The sequence below is a fragment of the Takifugu rubripes genome, chromosome 14 (assembly GCF_901000725.2).
Source record: "Takifugu rubripes chromosome 14, fTakRub1.2, whole genome shotgun sequence".
Lineage (NCBI taxonomy): Eukaryota > Metazoa > Chordata > Actinopteri > Tetraodontiformes > Tetraodontidae > Takifugu > Takifugu rubripes.
The window spans coordinates 2209283-2232026 of NC_042298.1; the positions used below are offsets into that span (position 1 = coordinate 2209283).

A 22744-nucleotide genomic window follows, 5' to 3' on the forward strand; every position below is an offset into this window, starting at 1 on the left:
TCCCTCAGACAGCTCTGATGTCACATGCTGTTCCATTTCACACCACATTTGTGACACGTTTCAGGACCCAGTGCACACTGCTGAACAATACAGCTATTTTCTGCTTGTGCCTCCCATTATATCATTATCTTTAATATGTAGATTCATAAATTCTGCTGATACTGGCTGCATGTTACCCCCAACTCTACTCAAGTGCCAATACAGTGCTTTTAGCATGATGCAGCACAATTAAAAAGAAATACATTTCCTCTGTTGGGTAAAAAAAATGATGCTCCCTCTTTTTTTCTTTTTTTTAAAGCATAAAACACACAAATTAGGATGAATAAGTGCCCATCAGTGTGACTGTGATAGACTGGGGACCTGTCCGGGAAAATTCCTGCCTCTGACCCAGGGACAGACTGTAAAATACTGTAAAAACGGTTGATCCTTTTACCCTCGTCTGTCTTTTAACACATGTATCGCAACCACGCAACAATCTCTTGCTTTGAATAAATGTCTCCTCCATTTGGAACGTGCTTGAAAGAGCTTGGAAATGGGAAAATGGGATTCGTTATATCTGTCGAGCTTGGCAACTTTTTCTTGATTTAAAAGTGTAAAAGCTGATCTGTGGCTGAGCTATGGCCCGTTTGACACAGGTCAACATCTTTTAAATGTTTGACACTAACTCGGACTATTCCCTGCGTTCTCTCTCCAATAAACATTCCGTGATTTTCATGCTAATCAACTGTAACAAATTCAATTCAAAGACTCTTAACTCGTAAAATAAAATATTTCCTATTTCCAATTATTCATGGGTACATTGGTAGAGATACAAGTAACATTACATCAAACTCTAAAGAGCACTACTCTGCTCCTTAGCAGCTCGTGAAAAAGCAAACAGAGGAAAACTGAAACACGCCACCTGCCATCACAGTGGAAAACTATCCAAGGGCATGCTCACAAAACATGCAAAGATGGTCTGAAATCCACATATTTCAAATGACACACAAGCTAACAGTAGCAAAATATTACACTTTAAGAAAAAAGGCTAACATCAAAAGAGTATTAAGACATATTTACTGAAACAAAGTAATCAAACTTCACAAGTTGATAGCGTAGAGTAACAAACAGACTTCTCCCAAAAGTGAGTCCTTCAGAAGGTAACAAAGAGCAAGAACACGCGAGTCACGTCATCTGAAGGGGGATGAGGGCAAGAAGTGAAGAAATGATCAGTCCACCAGCTCTTATTCACAGCAGTAACTCATGCAATTGAAACCGAGCCTAGAGATTATTTGGAAAAACTAGCCATGGCTTTTCGTGATTCTGCAACAGTCCAGCGCTCTGCAGAGTACCAGCAGTCTGTGAAAAGCTCATGTAGAAAGGATGTCATGAAGAGACGCCTGGTACACAACACGGGAACATTGTGTCCAATCACTGGAAGAAGAATATGAGCTGGTACCACCTAGTTTTGAGACAAGCTCATGAGTTTAAAAATGTCATTTCTTCATCTTTCAGGTCCTTGGGTTTTCTCCTCTTACACTGGAGTGACCTGCGTGAAGGGGAGACAAAGACAACAGGCCGTTTTTAATCTCACACCTGCTGTTTGTCCAAAATATTGGCTTCAGTGATACGTTTGTTCGCCCACACAGCTCCAGCACCCACCTAGTTGCCGTTCACTTGCGTTGACTGTGTTCCTCCGGGGCCGATGGCCGCCCTGGCTCTGCTGCGATTCTCACGTTCCTCGTCTTCCTCGTCTCTTTCCTCATTGCCACTGTGGTTCTTACAGTATAACCTTAAAAGTAAAACCGTTTCAATGTACAGGCTTAAATCATGTCTGAAGATGGCTGACGGAGGGCGGTGAGGTGAGGCAGACGCTGCTGAGCCAAGGCCAAATGTCCTGGTGCAGTTACAAAACACCTCAGCCGCCTGTCGCCCACCCAGCAATGTTCAATGTTCAGGTGATGGAAAAATTCCAGTGATAAATCCTAGCGAGCGCAAAAATGACTTCCCGATCCGTGACCATTGCTGAACCGCGGCCAATCGATCCAGCGCTGGGTCACGTCGACCAATCAGAGGGCAGAATTACTCAGGGACAAATTCATAATGTTAGCATAGCTGGAGAAAGTGAAGAAAGTCAGGGATGAAGGAAGAGGAGGAGGGATAATCATGTTGAAGATGCCGTAAGCTGCTGTCAGATCGAGTGTCTGGGGGGAGGAATGCTCTTAATATCACATCGTCCCTACAAATGTCTCTCACCCTTGTTGGTTTATATAGAATCCCCCTGCTGAGGTAGTGGCTCCTCCATCAATAAAACACTCTACTGAAGAATACAACTAGAAAAGGAGGTCATTTAAGCTGTAAAGACACTCAACTAATGGGCCAAAAGTCACTACCAAAGCATGAATATGAGTTAAAGCTTTCATTATTTTAATTCATTTTATGTTTTGCATTATTGTTTTTTCACCTATGGCTGAACAGCCACATTTACACTGTTTATTAATGAGCCCTGTCCTTGTACATATAAGCAGAATGCATCAAATAAATAAAATATCTTTGTCTCTCTATAGAGAGAAACACAGATTTAAACCAACAACAAGTAGTTCTGGTCTTTGCTGGTGTATTTTGCAGCCCAACAGCACCACCTAGAGGGCACGAGAGAAACGACTCCTGTATTGATAGACATCTGAACAGATACCGACACACAGAGGAGCAGGAGGTTCATTTCCTCTTCTACTGGACACTATTAACAGTCTACACTCAGTTTCTGGACTTCACCTCTTTTGGAAGACCCATCTCTTGGTCCAAACACCGTTTAGGTACCTCCGGCTGTCTATAATGTGCAGCTCATATCCACAAGAAACAATCACACACGTCAGCCTGAATGGTTTCAGCGGAGAACTGTGCTGATGGCATAAGCCTGTTAGCTTTGCAGGTCCAGATTAGAACGGAGGGAGGAATTTTATTTCTTAAAACCAGCCTTTCCAGACAGCCCATGATTCCATTACATCCATTCATTACATCCTGCACACAGTTAATAACCAGAGCAGGTAATAGTAATGGTGCCAGTGCAACAGGTTCTGTAGCAGGACTATTGGCTAGGTTGTTTCTGCGTAGCAGCGTTTAGGCAGGGCAGCAACAGCAACTTGGCGATAACCTTTACTCCACACTGTTCCTGAAAATGTTTGTAAGATAAACTGAAAACGATTCTGACAAGGACATTTTCCGTTGCTTTCCGCTCGTCCCGGGTCCAAATTTGACACTAGCGTGTTTCTAACAAAAGCAGGGTGATAATGGGATAGTGCATGTGTAAATACACACTAGGTATGTCTATGTATATGCATAAACTCTCAGCAAATATAAAGAAAATCCTTCAAAAATATTTATAATTCAACAACACTGTCAGCTGTCATGCATGTCTACTGGAGGGGGGGGTCAGCTTACTTGTAGATACCACGGGCCATGTTTTCAATGTATTTGGCTTTGTCCTGCAGGCCACAGTGATAGTGGTAAGTCTTCACACACGCTTTTATTTCGCAGCCGATGGTGGCGCCCAACTGAGTGCAAAGCGTGCATTTCTGAAAAAAAGGGTCGGAGAGCATGGACTTATTTCAATGTTATATAACAGGTAAAGCTAGAGGCAGCTAGCTCTCCCCACCATCCGTTTGCCTCTCTTGATTTCTTGGATGACCGTCTTCACGTCAAAGTTTCCGAATTCGGCCCGCGATGTCGTCGTCAGCTGCACCGTCCCCGAAGAGAAGAGCTGGCGGGGACCACGGCTCAGGTTAACGTGTGCAGCGCGTCGGCAGCGCGGGGGCGTTCACAATCACGACAGCCTTACCATACACCTGTAGTGCGCGGCCACTTTTTTGGAGTTATCGGTGTGGAGCAGGCCCCTGGTTTCATTCTCCTCCTCGCCGGCGTGACAGAAGCCGCAGCGCTGGCCGCCGTCTCCGGGACTGGCTCGAATGGGTGACCTGTCCCTCTAGAAAAGATGGAGCAAACGGAAGCTACGTACGGCAAACGGGCCACATTTGGTAACCTGCAGATTCGCCACCAGGCGCAGAGAAACGTCTTTACATGCGAGGAACTCTCCTCTTCCGCAGCTTGTGACGAGGTGGAACGGGACTCTTCTGACTGGCCGCGGGATGCGACCTTGCCCCGCCCCTTCTCTAACCTCCCTCTCCCTCTGCTTTGGGGCGGCGAGGCATCGGAATCGTTCACCGCACCTCCCCCTCCTCCTCCTTCTTCTTCCTCTATGTCATGGGAGTTCATCATGGTGAGCTACACAACACTACACACAGGAAACAGGTGCGACACACACTTTACCTTGGAGGTCTTCTGGTGACGCGTCTCTGTGCTTGCGACAGTAAACTCTACAATCGGAGCAGAGGAGAATTCATTTCACGTCCTTCAAAAGCAAATGAAAGCTTGATTATTAACGCTGAAAAGGGACTTACAGGTAAATCCCTTGTGAAGGGTTTTCTTTGATCTGAGCTTTGTCCTTGACGGCACAATAATAGTGATACGTTCTCCGACACGTCTTCACATCGCAGCCGATAGTAGCGCCCGGTCGATGACACGACGAACACATCTGGGGGGGCAAAGACGCACAACTTAGAGTAAAGACAGCACATGGTTGAGCCGCAATAACAACAGTGATCAGTTTTCTACAGGAATGTCACCTGTAATACACCTAAGGTAGAAAACGCTGATTTACTGACATTTACTGATCATTGTCACATATTTAACACGTAGAGTCTGAGATGCACAAACACACTGTGACAGTCTGGAAACAGGTGATTCACACACATCCCTCATCAACATTCAAACGTCTCGTGCGATCACACCAGAGATAACCCTGGCGGGGCTGACGGCTCGTCTGGGGAAGAAACGTGTACTTACCAATTTATTTCCCCTTTTTATCTCCTTCTTGACGTCCTCAATAGAAAACCCTCCGATGTTGTCGTTGTCGGAGGGAGACGTGACCAGGGCGGAGGAGAAAAGCTGCAAAGTACAGCCAGTTATTAGCTACAGCTGAATCAGGTCGCTCTTTTCTCCGCCAATTAATAGACGTGTGGATCCCCTCTCCACAAAAACAGTCAATTTTAGGGAAAGTACAACTATTCATACATGCTTAGGACAAGATCTAACTCAGATTATTGTAGAAATGATCGACCTCATGACCACATAACAATAAAAGCACAAGGGTTTTGGCTAAATGTCAAATATGTTGCACTCTGCCCCCGTGAAGACGCCGCCTGGAGGTGAGAGAAACCAGCGTGAACAACGTGCTCTCCTCACCATGCACTTGTGGTGGGCTGCCACCTTCTGGCTGTCAGACACCAGCAGCTGGCCACATTCCTTATCCCGGCTGGTTCTGCAGAAGGCACATTTGGGAAGGCGCGCCGCTGCTCCTTTTCTCTGTGCCGACATGACTAAAGGCTCCTCTGGTTGTCTGGAGATTGATTTAAAAAGAACAGATCATCAAAACTGTGCAGGCAGATCAAAGAGAAAGTACAAAACTCTGCATTCTTACACTCAAACCGACCCTCTAAACTTGGGAAGCTTCAATCTTTTAAGCACATAGTCTGTAGTATCATCCTGGCTGATTGTAGATGGTTAATGTATTTACAGTAAATCCACCTAAGCGTACATGTACACTATAAAAGTAATATCAATACATCATCAGGTTTAGGTTAAAGGGTGGTTGAATCCTGGCACAAAATTACTTTAAATCAAGCTTTTCAACAGCTATAAAGAGAAGACGGCATGGTTCGTAATGGTTTTAATAGCATTTGGTGAAGTATTTGATCACACTTGTATAAGCACATTCATATAGAAAGCCTCCAATATCAACATGTGGACGTGTAATTTGTATTAGTCACCAAAAATGACTTCAGCATGGAGCTACAAACGGGATCTTTCTTCGCAGCAGCTCGGCCGTCAGCACCGGGGCCAGGAGCTAAGTGCTGCCAGGCAGATGTGTGGGGGAACGTGCACATGCCAAATGATCTCTGCTCCCTGTGGACCTACGTCTTAAACCTTCTCGGCCCTTCCTGCGTTTCAAAGCAGCAGATCTCAACCAACCAAGGCGCCTTGATAGAAAGTCCACCTTTCAGATGTCTTATTTGAGTCGTTACCTAAATCCTAAAGACAGGGAAGTGCTTGTTGTGACCCGTAATGGCTGGAAAGTAATTCAGATTTGTTAGAATCGTGCTTATGTGTGAATGATGGAAAGAAAAAGCACCCTGCAGATTAGCTGCTGGGTGCTTTTGATGGAAAGACCCTTGAAGGCTGCTTTACAATAAGGAAACATTCAAGGAAGATTTTTCATACACATTATTTCTTTTCTAAATTGAAACATCCTGTTAAAATAAATGCAACAGCCCATTTCCCCTAAGAACATCATGTCAAACAGCCCTGAAAGCCCAGCGTGTCCATCCAGAGGAGCAGGTCAAAGCTGTTACTGGAGGACATGTTCGGGATTCGTCTGATGCGCAATTCCAGAACCGAACCAGACCCAAATCTGAAAAGAGCCCTGCTTCTCCCTCCTTCCAGGCTCAGCAGCGACGCACTGCAACGCCTCGATCCGGCCATTGCAGCCATGATGGTCCACATCTCACTGCGGCGGCGCCAGTTCCGCGTAAAAGCACCCAATATGATTCATTTCATCCCTTCTTGGCTCAAATAAGCCAACATTACACTCCCGTGGCAACTGTCGAGACTGCTTTCTGTTTTGGACGACAACGAGGAAGGGATCGCGAGTGCTTTTTTTGAACAAAAGCGAAAAACCTCTAAAGTTTTGAATTAAAGGGGGTGTGTGTCTGCTTGCCCACCAAACTGGCTGGAATTGAAAACAATGTTCTCTAACATCTCCGCGCCGCGATTTCCTTCCAAAAGGCCTTTCCGTCGGGCAAAGCAAAGGTCGTGGACGAGCAAAGATGAGCCGTCGACCCTTTGGTGGTTGATGGAGCCGCAGGGAGTGCGAATATTTCCCTTTAAATGTTGGAAATGATCATGACAGGCGCGGGGCTTCTCAAACGGTTTGGGAGTAAAGAGCGCCATACGTGATGCATCTGTGCAGAGAGCAGCCCCGCTTGGACGCCACAACTACGGCCTGGAGCAACAATAGGCCATAAAACAGCGCGGTTAACACCCAGCTGCTGTGTCCGGGCTTACGGCTTACCTGCGACGGTGAATGTTTGTCGCCGAGGCAGATGGAAAGGTGGAAAAGTGTCCCGTACAGTGACTGCGCTTCTTTCCGTCCTTCAGAAGTGAACGTGAGCTTTTCCGATTAGCATCAAGCTAGCCACTGTGTCCGGCGACGCGCCACATCCTGGCAGGGCTTTCAAAATAAAAGCTTCAGCATAAAAGACTTCCGCCAACAGCTTTCGGAGGAAAAAGCACCGGTGGGACGAAGACTTTGTTAACCATCACATGCCTGGGTGGTCTGTACTACTAATTAGCTACTTCTGCAGCTAATTTAGTGCTGCAAAGATGAGCGACTCGTCAGTCATTTAAAGAATCAACACATTTTGATGCAATTTGTTGTTGTCTATCATGTCCTCTCCGTCAAATGTTGAGCGCTTTAACCTGTATTGATCCTTTTCCTGTTTGGATTTCATAGTGACTCTGTATAGTCAGTCACATACCTGCATTTACTGTGTGTATAAGATTAGGGTTTATACCTACAGTATGACGTGTGTATGATCATACTATCTGTGACTGTAAAATGTATTTTTTTTTAAAGAATCTCTTACATTTCTTCTTAAAAGAATCTTTTAAACTCTTAAAAAAACTTTCTTTTTGAAGGAGAGAAGGAGGCGGGTCTTGTAGTTTCATGACGTAGAAGAGGGAGGATCCCCAGCGTCAAATAGCGCACCCCATTGGTTGATGTCACTGTCAGTCAAATGGCGGAGCAAAACATGCCCGCCCAGTGTCCCCGGGATGAAGAGAGGACGGGAGGTTCAACAAAAGCGAACAGGGAAATGAAGTTGTCAGACAGGCCAGCCCAGCATTTTCTCTGTAGAAGCAGGCAGCTAGCAAGTTAGATGACAGACGGGGACGAGGAGAGAGGCTCATAAGTTTCACAGCTTCCGAAGGTCTTTAGTTCGCGGAAGTCGGAGGCACGATTTGATCGCCGGACAGCGAAAGCTACAAATTCACTCACCGCTGCCGACATTTCAATTAGTTTCCCTGTGGACCAAAAAAAAAGAAAGAAAGAAAGCAAGTAAGTCGGGACGAGTTGTTAGCCTCCTAGCTAACGTTCAGCCACCAGCCATCGTTCCACGGGAGTTTACTTGGTGAGTTTTGTTGAGGTGAACTGTGTGTTTCTGTGGATTTTTAGCCTGCTGTGTGTCTGCCTGCTGTGTGCATGTGCGGACACACGTTTACTTGTTGTCCAACTTGAAGCCAGCGATCAGTGGGTGACTTCCCGAGAATAATGCCACGACTGACTGAAGTATAAATGTAGGTCTCGATGAACTGTGATGTCCTGGTCGAACCAGGGTTAGCTACACTTGACGTAACGTTACCTAAGCGCTGATCACTAGTTGTTGGCCGGGGCTAACTAGCTGTTTGAGACCGGCTCAGAGAGTAAAAGCAGCAAGTGTTTCTATCAAATGAATAAAAGTCTACTTTTGCATGTCCGCAAAATAACAGATCTCTGCAAGCGAGATCTCTTGGCTTTATTCTATTGCAATTTCCTGCTGCAAGTGCTTCCAGGAAGCCGAATTAAGTCCCGCAAACGTGTTTGGTTTCGTCAGACATTTGGACCCAGATCGCCTTCAGCCATGCCGTTCTCCTTTGGGAAGTCTCAGAAGAGTCCCGGGGAAATAGTGAGGACTTTAAAGGACAATATTGCACACATGGAAAGGCTGGACGCTGCAGACAAGAAGTGTGAAAAGGTCAGCAATAGTCGTCCTTGCCTGCTGTCTGACATTTAGCTCCACAAGGCGACTAATGCTGCTAACTTTGAATGGCCCCTAAGGTTGCAGAGGAGGTGTCCAAGAACCTGGCTTCACTGAAGGAGGTCCTCTCAGGGACGGGAGACAAGGAGCCTCAGACCGAAGCCGTCGCTCAGCTGGCTCAGGAGCTGTACAATACAGACCTGCTGATTTATCTCATTGCGAACCTACAGAGGATCGATTTCGAGGTGGGACGCTCGGGCCTCGGTTCTACTTGTCACAACAGGCGAATCGGTGCGTCGACATCTGTGCTTTTCTTTACAGGGAAAGAAGGATGTGGTTCATCTGTTCAGCAACATCGTGAGACGTCAGATCGGCGCCCGTTCGCCGACGGTAGAGTACATCAGCGCGCACTCGCAGATCCTCTTCATGCTTCTGAAAGGGTACGTCGTGCAGGCTTGTTTGAACTCTGAGTGTAGCAGCCTCGAGTCCAGACAATCTCCAGTTTGAGATCAGGACTCCGGCCCCCATTGCGAGATAAATGTTTTTCATTCCGCATGACATGCCGCGTCCTATATTGTCCGCCGGTGTTTTGACAACTCCTGGGGATACAAGCGTAAACTTGTTGCTTTCGCTACTAACCGACCTGTCGGGACGGAAGGATCCACCAGAGCCATGACGCAGCGGCCTGATCGCGGGATGTCTGAACTCGCCCCGATACGGGGCGTGGGCTCCGATCCAGACCGTCTGAGAATATCCTGAATCGGCATCACAGCCACTTCAAAAGTGAAATGAATAGTTGAGCTTTAGGGGACGAAATTGAACCAGAACAGCAGGAATCTGTCACTAAACCACGAGGAGGACCCACCTCCAGGTTCGGATCACTATCCATCCGATGGGTTTCTGGGTCCAACAGCGTGGCCGTGCACAGTGAAGATGTGGCTGATTAACACAAAGCACTCGTCTCTACAGCGTCGGCGTGACTGGCTGCAGTTCAGCTGCCCTGTAGGAATAATCCATGAATTTCCCCCCTGTTGATGGCATGTTCTCCTCTCTCCTGCACCACATTTGCCAGCTGCCGGTTGGAGTTTTGGTTCTGTGTCCAGTTTGATGGGAACGAGAAAATAAAGCAAAGTGTGAGGCAGCAGGGGGTCTCTGTTGACGACAAGCGTTTGACATGAGATGTGCGTCAGTGTATAATCTGCCCCATCTTGTGCTGCCTCTCAGCATAAATCTGTATGTGTGTGTGCAGCTATGAGAGTCCAGAAGTGGCGCTGAACTGCGGGATGATGCTGAGGGAGTGCCTCCGCCACGAGCCCCTGGCCCGGACGGTGCTCTTCTCAGAAGAATTCTTCTGCTTCTTCCGTTACGTGGAGCTCTCCACCTTCGACATCGCCTCCGACGCCTTTGCCTCATTTAAGGTCCGTTCTCAGATCCTCGGTACTGCTCCTTGTCTGCGATCGTCTGTTAAACACCGTGGTTCTTCCTTGTTGCCCCCCAGGACCTCCTCACCAGACACAAAATTATGTGTGCAGATTTTCTAGAGAACAACTACGACAGGGTGAGTTACGAGTGTCTTTTGGTCATTGTTGTTGAGGCTTTTCCACCCTGGAGTTAAGAACAAACTGTCCATCAGGTGTTTAAAGACTACGAGAAGCTCCTGCATTCTGAAAACTATGTCACCAAACGGCAGTCTTTGAAGGTAAAGCCCCGCTCGAGGGCGCCGGCAGGCTTCTGTCGGAGTTTAGCAAAGCTACACAAATGACGCGCTGTCTCTGTCTGTCTTCAGCTCCTTGGGGAACTTCTCCTGGACCGACACAATTTCACCGTCATGACAAAATACATCAGTAAACCCGAGAACTTGAAGCTGATGATGAACCTGCTGAGGGACAACAGCAGGAACATCCAGTTTGAAGCCTTCCACGTCTTCAAGGTAAAGCGGCCTTCATTTGCACTTCTTCCAGCTCCCACTTTTCCAGTTGAGACAACGTCTGGTTTCCACCCCAAAGGTTTTTGTTGCAAACCCAAACAAAACTCAGCCCGTATTGGACATACTGCTGAAGAACCAGACTAAGCTAGTGGAGTTCCTGAGCCACTTCCAGACTGACAGGGCAGAGGACGAGCAGTTCTGTGACGAGAAGAACTATCTGATCAAGCAGATCCGAGACCTGAAGAGGCCCGCGGCCCCGGAGGAGGCCTAGCGCTGGCAGGGAGGACCGCCGCGCCAGTCGTAAGAGGACAACGACCAGATGCGCTTCAGTACATTGTAATATTAACTGCGAAACATAAAGAAATGCAACGATAACTCCTTTGGCCTTCTGGCTCTTTTTAGAATTTGGATGGGGAGGTGGTCTCCATCCAGCCTTTGAAGGGAGCCCAGAAGTGTAAATTAAATAATAGCTGTTCTTTGTGAGACGCTCGTCTGTTGGTGTAACATCAGACCATTCAAATGTTACCTCTCCACATGTGTTGCTGGCAGATCCCTTAGAAACCCCTTCAGAGGTAACGCCTGTCTATAGTTTAAGAGGCTGAAGTGAAGTAAATATTTTACTTTTCCAATGTATTTTCCTGGTAAATAGTTGATTGTGTACCATAATTGTTTCGGCTGAACATAGTTGGACTCTGCAGAGTTTTTGCCTTGATTGTCACAGCTTGTGTTGGACAGAAGTTGTGTTGGGATTCACTTGATCATTGGAAATCTGGGTTTGTACGAGGATGCTGATTCCAGGGTGATTTTAGGTGACCGATGGGTCGTTTTAAGGACTTTGCTTGCGTGCGTGGGGGGGTCACAGAGGTCAGAAATGAGCCCGCTGTGCTGTACTTGCCAACGCATTAGCTGACACAGGAAGAGAAAATCAAAACCATAGAGGAATCAATTAATTGTGCTCTGACTAGTGCGTCTACTCTCAGTGAGGCTGAAATAGAAACAAGGCATCAAATAATGCTGCAGGGTAGTAGCCCCCCCCCCCCTCCATGGTCGTAACCATTGATCCCACCCAGAGCTTCACTTCATCCTCAGAGGCTGAACAAAAATTTATGTATAATAGTGATCTAACAGAGGACTTTTTCTACTTGATATGTGGCCTTTTAGGCGTTTGTTCCTGAGCACTGCACAGCGTTCGGACCCTCCTGCGCTGTCCTGGAGGCCACACAGTTAGCTGCTTAGCATTGAAGCTATTCTGCTCCGTAAAGGATTAAAGTGCTGTCGTGAGCAGTGTAGAATCCACTGTAACATATTTGATCCATCACTCGGCACACACGCTGTCCTCAGAGGGCTGGGGTTATTTTGGGAGGAGCACTGAATTTAGTCGTCACACGCATAATTGATTCGTTTTTCTGCTTTTGAATCAGTTTGCCTTACTTTAGCCGTTGCCTCTGACCCGAGACGTGGAGTTTGAAGAAAAGCTCGGCCTTCTCAGAGTTTGCACATGCATATCCAGGGTTTCTCACATATTCTCTTAAATTCTATATTCGTGTTCTCTAATTTTATTGTGGAGGTTTTGACTGATTGAGTGGTGTTTAAAATTTTAGCCCTGACCCTTGAAGGAAAAAGAATTCTCATTTGAATCGGATTTGAATTCACGTTAGGATTTTCTTTTTACCAAATAATCATTTATTTATAAATTTCTCTGTGGCGTGAGCAGCCCAGAATGTAATGAGGCAGAAACAGTCGGATGTGAGCGTCTTGCATTCCCAGCTTTTCCTTATGGAAAACTCCCATTTTAAGTTGATATATTGTAGATTTGGGGATGTGGGTCAGTGTGGCCAATTCTTCAGAAAAATACCTTTTTATATAAATGCATTTATAAGATAGGCATTTAAGGAATGACCTTTTACCTTGTAAAACCAAACTTGATATGGAAAGTGAAAGAATCTCTATGGATTTATAGTCAGACACACCCAGTGTGTAAATTCCTCCCATAGCCTGTTTATTCATTTGTTTCTTGTGTTTATTTTCATTGTTTTAACTCACAATTCTTTATTTTATGCACCAAAGCAAAGAAGAGTTGACAGGATTTGTGTGTTTGTGGAAATTCATTTCAACATGGTCTTTATGGTGAAACTCATTTCTCCACAGCCACTTTAGACATATTCAATAATTTGAACTTGCAAGTCAGGCATTGTTTAGTTGATCAAGGGGCTTTCGAACCAGTTTGAATGAAAGATTCGGGCAATATTTTCCAAATTGGACAATATAAATGTGCACAGAAACACGTAAAACGTGTCCTGCATGAGTAGTAAAGGGCCTTGCAACGCACAGGCTTTCCACCAGAGGGCGGTGTTGGTAGGCAGGCCCCTTTAGATGGCGTGTGTAAACCTACCTCCTCCTGTTGTGGTTATATTAAAACCTCATGTAGAAAGTTAACACTGCTTGCTTAAGAAGACCGCTACAAGATTCAGAACTTTTCCTTAAATATTTGCTGTGCCTTTGTTACTGCTCTACTTTCCTTTTCTTCTGCAACGAAATAAAATGTCTATACTCGGAGGTGGATTGTGTGTGTGTGTGTGTGTACATAAATCTATTAAAAAGTGTGAACGCAGGTATTAAATTAAAAAAACCAAACCTGAATGTTGGTTGTGTCTGTGTGGGTGACTTAATCCTTCCATTTAGCTTTTAATGTAGGCCGATGACCTCGGTGACACCCTGACGGCGGAGTTAAAGGTCGTCTCTGACCTTTGACAAACGAGGTGGCTCGAACCCAATAAAGTTATTGCTCTTTTAAAACCTTTTTGGCCTTTTGTTCCTGATGGATGCAGGAGGAATATAAGGCCCACTGAAAACTGTTGATGTGTTGCATTAGTAAGGAAAACACAGGAAGTAATTGCATTTAATTAACTACTGTGTTTTATTTCAGATACTCATTTATCTCGTAACTTTTATAACAGATCTGTATTCTTTCTTTGCCCGAGGTCCTTTTCCCACAGTTTTTACTCTCTAGAAGACCATCCATCTCACATAGACAACCAATAAATAATCAATGATCCGGTCAGAATCTGGCGGTTCTTCCGTGCTTGCATGGAAATGAGCATTCCTAAAATCACCCCTCCTCCAAAATTTAACTGTGCAGCTCAGCGCACCCGGAACACTGGGACACATTCCGCCATACCAGGAGGTGCAAACGGAGCCCCCCCTGACCCCCCCAATCAATACCTCGGATCAGATGTTTCAAGGTTCCACAGTTTTGGGCGATAAACACAGCCCACCTCATGCAAGAGAAGAAGCAAAGCGACATGACGCAGCAACCTGCTCCCCCAGCCGATGGCGTGGCCCTGGGGGGGGGGGGGGGGGGTCTGAGGGCCGGTCAGGGTCACATCGAGCCGGACTGGTCCAAAAACCACCTTACTGTGGGGGAAAATAGCGCCTACATATGAGTGGAGACGGGAGAGAGAGCTCAGAGTGAGGACTAGATTATGTGGGGGGAGGGTTGACAGGGGTTAAAGGTCACAACCCCCCTCCTCGGGGTTTCTCTGACCAGCGAACCTGCGGCTGCGTGAGCCGAGCCGAGGCTTAAAGTACCAGCAGAACCAGTCCGAAGATTCTGGGTCAGCAGTGGGTTGTACACGGACGTGGACTCCGGAGGAAAAGGACCAGAACCCCGCACAGCAGCGTCCGGGCGGGAGGAGGACTTTTACACGGAAAACACGCCGCCTGCCCCCCCAATCACCCCCGAGCGACCCCCACAAAGAGAGAAAACAGGAGGAAAAGATGCTCTCACGATTTCATGCATGGCAGAACTTTTTGTGGGTTCAAACAGGCGATCGGCGGGCAGCGGAGACACAAGCGGGGGAAGGTGGCGATGCAGGAGCTCCTCCACGGAATCCAAACTCCACAAGATCTACTAGATCTACTAGATCACACGACCAGGTAGGGAAATCTCTCCCCGTTTCTGCTCCTCCAGGTTCACCAAGGCAGGGAGCGGCTCTGTAAAACAGCCCGTCATTTATCTCGTACGAGCCACACGAGGCAAAGTCCCAGCTCAAACCACGTGTTTGATGGATAAAAGACCCCCAGGTTTTGTTGTTGTTTTGTGTTTTAACCGAATCTCGCGTAAACAAAATATCTGAAACCAGGTTCTAATGCGACGGCGCCGATGTTCAACGAGTTTCTGCGTATTTCCATGTGTTTTCCTGCCAACATTTATTATTTTCGGTGGTTCAAACCAGAGTTACGATGACCCCCCCCTCACGTATGACCCTTTCAGGTGCTGCAGCCTGGATCGGCCTCCTGGAGACCTTCGGTCCACCAGCTAAGGTGCATCTAGTGTAGTTAGTGAAGTAGCTCAGTATCTACTGCGCTAGTTGCCCCTTCTGGCTGGAGGACTGGTGATTACGTTCCTCGGTGGATCAGGTGTTGGCGAGATCCCCTCTCAGGTCAGGAGGTCATTGATAGTGTCCTAACTGACGTCTCCAGTTGCCACTGTTATTATTTTTGTTCCAGCCTCCTGTGTGAGAGTTCAGGGTATTGAGTAGTGATGATGGAGCAGAGGCGGGTCTGCATCCAGCCTCAGTCTTCATGCCGCCTCTTTACCCTGAAGGTGGAATTCTGATGGGTTTACGGGGAGTTTTGTTGGTTTGCTGTCAGCTTCTGCCAGTTCCTGCTGTGCAAATCCACGCAAAGCTCTCCTCTTCTCAGGTGTGTCGCCAAAAGGAAGAGCACTTTGATTTCATTTCATTTTATTTTCACTTCAGGCTCACACGGAGATGCCTGTTCGTCCTCGTCGGCTCAATGAAATTGTTTTTAAACTATTCTTTTAAACTGTTTTTCTTTTTTTGGGGGGGGGGGGGGGGGGGGGGGGGGGGGGGGGTGCAGATGGCATCAGAATTCCAAAGTGCACAGCAACTTCCTGTTATCTGCCAGCTGTTATGATCACAGAAGTTCCTCTGACATGCTTTTATAAATTGATGAACTTTTTGAAGTCTTAACAGAGGTTTGATCTACAAACGGCGGGCCAACAGGCCACTAGGTGGCGCCGTTTGTACGTAATTATAACATCTATTTAAAGCTTGTTGGGCCTATAATAAACTGTCACCTCAGATAAATAATGCCATCTAAACTCCCACTGGGCCATTGACCTGTATTCGTGCTGGTTCAGTATTAAATTTGACCGCTTGTGCTCATTTTCCTTCTTTAAAAAACTCAATTTGTGCTCTTGCTCCACTTCCTGTGTGTAGAACAATAAAAGGTAAACACTTGATTGAAGCATTCAGCGCGTGTGAGTCCTTTTTTAAAGCGCAGCCTGTCTCCCGCAGCCTCATGGTGGCTCCTTCCCCTCCAGCATCAGCAGGAGCGCAGCTCCGCTCCTGCAGCCTCACTATCTGCCGCCGGAGCGCTGCTGTACCCGAGGAGGTGGGAGGAGGTGGGGGCTCCGTAGGCGCGCACACGGCGCGGGGCGCGCATGCATTCGGGGGCCAGTTCATTCGTGCGTCTGAGCTGAGAGTGTTTCAGGTGTGGACGGAATCACAACTTATCAACAGCGGAAAAGCAGAACCGAACCGAACCGAGCACCCTCCTGGCGGAGTGTTGGGTTCATCCCCCAAATATCTTCTGGAAACCGGGGAAAGATGCTGATCCGAGCTGAAACGGGAGCTGCACCCTCACCTCTTCAGCGCAAACACGGCTTCGTCCTGAAACTCTGAACGTGTTGCCGGAAAGTTGCGGTTCTCCTCCCACCTGGCCAGCCGCCGCTCGGCCGCCATGTCCGCTCCTCCAGCCCGCGGCGCGCTGCTCTTGTGCGTCTTCCTGCAGCTCTGCTCCCTGCTCGGCGGACAGGTGCCCAACTGTCAGGAGGTGCGCACGGCGTTTCACTCCGTGCACCCGGGCTCCAAGTTGGTCCCGGAAAGCCCAGTGTCAGGTAAAGACCCTCCACTTTCAGCCTTGATTCCTCCACAAACTCCGGTCTGCAAACATCGGATCATGAACGCAGTGATGCATAAAAGTTGACCTTAGATCTGGGATGAAATTCCGCCTAGAACACGATCAAAACTGCCCTGCTGACCAAGTTAAAGATGCAAGTTGTGTTTCAACCAAGTCACAATTAATAGTATATACGTGAATGTGGATTTGGTTGATTCTGTCTAGTTTGTAGCAACATTGTTACAGTTATCTGGTTGTTAGTTATGACCCCCCCCCACCCCCCGTCCGTAAATGTTAACATTGTGTTCCAGCATCATGTCGGTACCAACATCTGCTCCAGGTGTACCTTTTCTCCATTTGGACTCGATGTTGCGTAAACCTGATTGACTGGCACCAATCAGATATCAGAGAGATCCGGGGCTGTTGCCAAGCGCTCAGATGGTGTTTACTCTTTTATTAGATATCATCAGCGTCATGAAAATCCAGTTCAAACGTAAGGAAGATGAGCCGCAGCTGTCTCGGTGGCGTGGCTGAAGAATCAGCCCGAGCAGTTGTGTATCTCGCAGGCAGCTCCAACTCATTACTCACACTGGAAATCGATGCAGCAGTCGGCCGGAGCTGATAATTCATCCTGGCCAGTTAAGAGGCAGGTTGTTTAACACAGTCCCACAAAGCCCAGGGCCACTTTGCTGCTGATTAATCTGCTGCTTTTGATTTTATTAAGTGATGGTGGAACAATAATGGCAATAATGATGAAGCACCAGTGACGGCCAGGCGGACGCACAATTTACACATGAGAGCAGCACAAAGACAGACAGCCCCCCCCCAAAAAAATAAACTCAAGAAAAGATTCAAATGGAAGCGATGGTTTCTGAAGACGACGCTTTTTACTGGGTGATATAATTTTGGATTCCATAATATTTGTGCTGATGGCATTTTCTACACAGTTTTATTAAATTCAAAGGGGGAAAATGCACAATAATGAATTTCATGTGTGATTAAATCTGATGCAAGCAGTGCAATAAAATACAACCAATGTGGGCTCACGCACGCATTTAGACTGATATTAACAAGTTAAAATGGACTGATGCCACCCAAAATATCTGCACCTTCTCTGACTCAGTGAAATACGTGAGCAGAAAATGTGTTACGCTTGATACGATGGTTGAAACCTCATATTTGTGCGTAATCTTCTTTTATTTTCGCAAACAGCACATGGCACTGCCTGCTGTGCTGCAGTAAAGTCGAGAATGTCCTCACAACACAAAGGTTTTCATAACAATGGGGCCTGAAATCCGCAGAGACGTGATGTCAACCTTGTGGCTCTGATTGAGTTCACCAAATGATTCTCTCCAGCAGCGTCAAACCGTGCACGGACAAGAGTTGCGCCTCAAAGACAGAAAAAGGACTGGCGGTCAAATTATAATTGAGATCGATCAACAATTGTCAGATTACTGTGTAGCAGGCTCCGCAAACAACCGCGTCGCCACAATCTAATATGTTGGGTTTGTTTTTTGTTAAAAGTGCCTGAAGGTCAGTTTGAAAGGTTGTGCGTTGGTGGGGCTCAGCTGCAGATGTGGCGCCGCGCAGCTTGTGATGAAAGAGCGTGTGTGTGTCCGTCAGCATCAGCGCTGCGGCATGTTCAATGCATGAGACCAAGCTGTCATCACCATCCTCACCATCATCCTCATTATCATCAGACAGTGATTCCTTATAAGGCCTGGTTGTTGCAATCCCGGCTATTTTTGAGCCACAACTGTTTCTTGAGAAGGTTCCTTGGAGACAGCTAACGGGTACCAACGTTACCAGGAGGACACATCATCGGTCGTGTGCCTCAGCATCATACCATGGTGGGCAGACCCACCACGGGTTGATCAAGCCTGGGTGGGCGTCTTGTGATTAGCTGGAAGTCTTGGCAGCCCAGGCAGTGGAAGCTCCTTCCAGCTGTCTCAGCCAGGGCTTTTATTGTCCTCCTGTGAGATTGTCCCCTGACTCTCCCCTCCTGAAGTAGCCTTGATGTTGATCTAGCTACCTAGCCCCTGAACCCTATTTCAGCTGCTCTGATATGCCTGATCAACTCCATCCTCCAAAGGGACTGTCAATTGGATGACATATGCGTGTCAGTGAGATTCGGACCGGAGGACCAGGTCTGGTCATATGGGGGTTGTCAGTTCAGCTGCTAAGTGTTTAGACACCTGGTTGTGCCCCCAGGTGTACCTCCCTTGTGTTGGGTCAGTCTTGCACCTGACCAAGATGTGCTCGAGGGTTTCAAGAGCTCTGCACAGGAAGCTTGCAGGGTCTTCACCAAGCCAGAGATGTAGGTTTGCTGGTGGGGGCAGGACAGCACAGGTATTTGCTTCCATGTCCCAAAGCTCACTCCTCTCTACGCTCTCCCATCTTATCCAGCTTGTCTCACAGCTGCGGAGCATCTGGCTGCTTCCTCCTGTCATGGCCGCTCTTCTTGTTCGGCATTTGCTGGGTGTTGCCTTTTGCCAGGTGGGTGTTTTTGTTCTGAAGCCTACGCCTCCGTTGCCTTGCTGGACATTGCCGACGACGTCCCTGCTGGTGGACTCCACTTCTTTCCTGTTTCAAGATTAGGAGCAACTCCTCTCTCCTTGGGGTCCCGTAGCTCGGTGAGGGTCATATTTAAATCCTTCCACCACGTTTGAGGTCGGCAGCGAGAGCTGCTCAGGCATCTTGGTCGCCTGAGCTATTTCCTAGCACATAAGTTTGGGTCAATGCGAGACCTTGTAGATGGTTATTCACCACATTATCTGACATATTATTGTTCTGTGCTGTAAGAAAGACTCAATAGATATCTGAGGAATCCAAGAGTGTTCTTAAAATGCCTATACTGAAGCCCATTGGGCCCAGTGGCTGGTTGACCTTGCATGCTATACTCCACCTTGCTCCATGTTTGGGGTCTTGTGTCTAGGGTGCTCAGGTGGGTGGATTGGTTCCATGTTGTCTGGGCTTCCAGCCATGAGAGTAAATCTTACTCAGATATTCCTCCAGATATTGTAAAGATACTGAGACGCCCACTCTTATTTTTTTGTCAAGGAGACTTCTCTTTCTTATATTTTCACCTGAGGTGCTCTGCCCTTCATAGCTTTGTCAGTTAGCCTGCATAACATTACAACCTTCCTTCTCCTTCTAGGACCTTCTATCTCTGTCAATAGCATCCAACTCATTCTTCCTTCTGGACTTGGGCCAGAGCGTTTGAGGCTTTCGTTTGTCCATCCTCATCTCAGCTGCTGGTTAGGGCTGGTTAGTCTCTAAGCAGGGTCTTCTAATGGGTTAGCAGCAAATTGAGCTTCTTCTGTGGTACCACTGGTTGTCTTGATCACGGTCCGTTCCGTTCCTCGGTCTGTTACCATGCAATCCTTCTAAGAGTCATTACTGGCTCTTGCTCTTGCAGAATCAGAGGATATTCAACTCGTAGCAACTGTGGGTGATCCCAAGACTACTGATTAGCGCTGGGTCCTGCCAGCATGAGTCGCTAACCAATGCCAGCCCTGTTGGGGTCTCCTGTCAGCTGTATTTCCTTGCTGTCACCTGGTCGTTAACGGGTTCTCAGCTGCTCTTTTGCATGTTTACTCCAGATATTCAACGTTCCTTGGTAGGACCGGGTGTTACAATGCTGGATATTTCTGCACCCTAACTGTTTCTTGAGAGAAGGCCTTGCGTAGGGAGCATGTAGGGTCATGCTGTAAAAGGGGGAAATGCTCAAAAGAGGCTGCGATAGCCCAAAGCGCAGGATTCCCACCAGCCTCAGCTTCTTTACTTTTGTCTTAATGAGCTGTTTTTCCACCATCAAAAGCATCAAATATTCGGTCTGTTCCTTTGCATTTACCACACTTCTGTTCCTCTTTTCCTTGTCATGCCTCTGAGCTTTATCATCTTTGAGATGAGACGATCAGTTAGTTATATCCTTTAGAATTTTACTTTTTAACTGTGTAAGGGAAATGTAAACATGAGGAGCTTGTTGTGTGGTTGTAACATTTAAGGCTTGAGGAAATTTAAATATTGAGCGCTACTCGCTGCCATTCTCCCGAGGAAAGATCTGCTTTTATGGTGTGGCGGGGAGACGTGAAGTAGCCAGCGCTGGTATAGAGCGCCGTGTGGGCGAGGCGGCTGATTCACAGAGACGTCCGCAGGAGAGCGCGTCAGAATCCGAATAACGCTCCATGTGGAGCCAGCAGGCAAAACAAAAGGTGTTTTATCCCTCTGCAGCGGTTCAGAAACGGAGGCTTGAGCGGAGCGGCGGAGCAGCTGCAGGACCGGCGCTGGTGGCTGCACAGCCCACAGGTGAAGAGGAGGCCGGCGGTTCCTGTTGAACCCACCATCAAATCAGGTGGAAATGAGGGATGAGGAACCAGATGAGTGTCAGCTTCTCCTTAAATGGAGGGATGGGACGCGTCTGCTAGGCTGGAGACACATCATCCTTGAAAATGTGTCTTTTTACACACACACACACACACACACACAGTTTGTTTCAACTTTTTGAACCAATTTAAAGTGGAGCACCAACCTGTGTGTGACTTGCCTCTAAAGCAGATATGAGATTTCTTTAGATCCGTTGTAAATTCCGCCGTGGTGGTTTCGTTTCCTTCCTCTGCACAGTGACACCGGCTTCTTCTGCCCCGGGGAGGCAGCCAGCCGGAGTCCCACATGTGTCGAATCGACACTGGTAGTTCATATATAATTTATGCTCATAATGAGCAGCTTTTAACATATTCTATATCTTTATACAACTTGTTTTTCCCTGTGGTCTCCATCATTAAACTTGCATAGTTTTCGCTTTCTAATTGGTGCTGGGAAACTACAGATCTGCGTCTCCGCCTGTCCCCGTTCCCCTGCTTGTTAAAAGGGTGAGGGGGGGTCTCCTCTGGTCTCACTCAGGGAACCCCTGCTGGGTTCCTCCACAGCCGTTCAACCTTCAGCTGTGAGGATCTTCTCCGTCGGTCCTGATTACACACGTGTAGAGCTGAGCGATAGGTAGCACAATACCGAGACCCTGACACGCGATGATCCTGTGGCAAACATGGAATTTTAATGAGTCCCTCCCCTTGGAATTTACTAAAATAACCGTTATTAATTCGGCTAACAAGAAACAGAGCATGCGCAAAGTGTTTTCTATGACAGATGTGTATTTACATATGTAGAGATGTTGTGCACGTATTTCTAAGCAGTAGACTTGTTAGTCATGGCAGAGAAAATAGTAAATGGAAGCATACAAGAGTCTAAAAGCCTCAGATAAGCTTTGTTGTTGAGGAAATTTACATTTAAATAGTCTGCGGCCCTGCATCTCTCCTGTCTCTGATTCTGTGGGAGAATTACAGGTCACGACACAGATAATAGCTCATTTTAATTACTCAACATCAGCCTACTAGAGAGGTGTTCTGAGAGCCTAATTGTTATTAAACGCAAGGGAGGTGAAGTGAAACTAGCGCAGCACAAGCGCGTGCAAGGACGACAGCTACTAAAAGGAAAAGAAAGGGAGGGAAAAGGAGCAATGAGCCTCAAGCAAAAAAAAAGAGCAGGAAGCTAACTCCCGCGTGACCTGTCAGTCAGAAAGAAAGCTTTATTTAGACGCCGTGACTTTATTATTTGCAAATCTCAGCGGGGAATCGTTTTCCTCTTGAATCCTCTCCTCCTTTCTTCTTGTTGTGGAACTTCTGTAATGAAATGTATTTATCATCTGCAAAGCGACAAACTGTCTGTTGCTGCTGAGGATAATTGCTAAATCCCCGTCTCTGGTCTGCACCGGCTGCGTCACCTCGCCTGCAGTTCGCTGCGACTGACAGCTCGCTGCTTTTCCCTCTTTGGCCGTGTGAAATTACCTTGATCCTATCTGTCTTGAATCCTCTGTCTTTGCTAATCTAAGATATTAAAACTGCACATTGTCTCTTGTCTTTAGACCCCCCAGGCCATGAAGGGCGTCGCTAAGGAGATCGTTCTCTTCTCGTCACTCTCCTGCTGGCTTAGCTTACTCGCTGTTCTC

At 47.2% G+C, this 22744-nt stretch overlaps 3 protein-coding genes across 4 annotated transcripts in view; 2 read left to right on the plus strand and 1 right to left on the minus strand.

Moving 5' to 3' along the window:
* Positions 1-1039: 1039 nt before the first annotated feature.
* On the minus strand, positions 1040-7324 carry phf6 (PHD finger protein 6). The gene is made up of 11 exons (XM_011610397.2): positions 7166-7324; positions 5281-5434; positions 4882-4983; positions 4437-4570; positions 4306-4352; positions 4057-4232; positions 3818-3961; positions 3635-3739; positions 3421-3554; positions 1642-1771; positions 1040-1528 (listed from the first exon to the last, which is right to left on the minus strand). Exons 2-10 carry the CDS (start codon positions 5410-5412, stop codon positions 1642-1644), a joined length of 1104 nt encoding a protein of 367 aa, XP_011608699.2. The 5' UTR covers positions 5413-5434; positions 7166-7324; the 3' UTR covers positions 1040-1528.
* Positions 7325-7881: 557 nt separating this feature from the next.
* Positions 7882-13455, plus strand: cab39l1 (calcium binding protein 39, like 1). The gene is made up of 9 exons (XM_003970107.3): positions 7882-8282; positions 8745-8885; positions 8969-9133; positions 9210-9328; positions 10138-10306; positions 10387-10446; positions 10522-10587; positions 10675-10818; positions 10895-13455. Exons 2-9 carry the CDS (start codon positions 8772-8774, stop codon positions 11084-11086), a joined length of 1029 nt encoding a protein of 342 aa, XP_003970156.1. The 5' UTR covers positions 7882-8282; positions 8745-8771; the 3' UTR covers positions 11087-13455.
* A 2807-nt stretch (positions 13456-16262) lies between these two features.
* Positions 16263-22744, plus strand: part of gpc3 (glypican 3) — a 66659-nt gene continuing 60177 nt past the window's right edge. Inside the window, exon 1 of one of the 2 annotated variants that reach the window (XR_003890795.1) lies at positions 16263-16738. Coding sequence is in view for 1 of the 2 variants with exons in the window: in XM_003970124.3 (XP_003970173.1) it covers positions 16582-16738 (157 nt within the window). In the remaining variant the exon portion in view is untranslated. The remainder of the gene's footprint in view (positions 16739-22744) is intronic. The other variant, XM_003970124.3, reaches the window with a different exon arrangement.

What these genes read in the sequence shown, in the direction of transcription:
- phf6 (XM_011610397.2), bottom strand. Translation starts at nt 5,412, where the DNA reads ATGTCGGCACAGAGAAAAGGAGCAGCGGCGCGCCTTCCCAAATGTGCC. An exon ending in CCTTCACAAGGGATTTACCT is followed by an intron (nt 4,353 to 4,436) that starts GTAAGTCCCTTT and finishes CTCCGATTGTAG; the next exon opens with AGTTTACTGTCGCAAGCACA. An exon ending in TCAAGAGAGGCAAACGGATG is followed by an intron (nt 3,555 to 3,634) that starts GTGGGGAGAGCT and finishes CCTTTTTTTCAG; the next exon opens with AAATGCACGCTTTGCACTCA.
- cab39l1 (XM_003970107.3), top strand. Translation starts at nt 8,772, where the DNA reads ATGCCGTTCTCCTTTGGGAAGTCTCAGAAGAGTCCCGGGGAAATAGTG. An exon ending in TACAGAGGATCGATTTCGAG is followed by an intron (nt 9,134 to 9,209) that starts GTGGGACGCTCG and finishes TTTTCTTTACAG; the next exon opens with GGAAAGAAGGATGTGGTTCA. An exon ending in CCAAACGGCAGTCTTTGAAG is followed by an intron (nt 10,588 to 10,674) that starts GTAAAGCCCCGC and finishes GTCTGTCTTCAG; the next exon opens with CTCCTTGGGGAACTTCTCCT.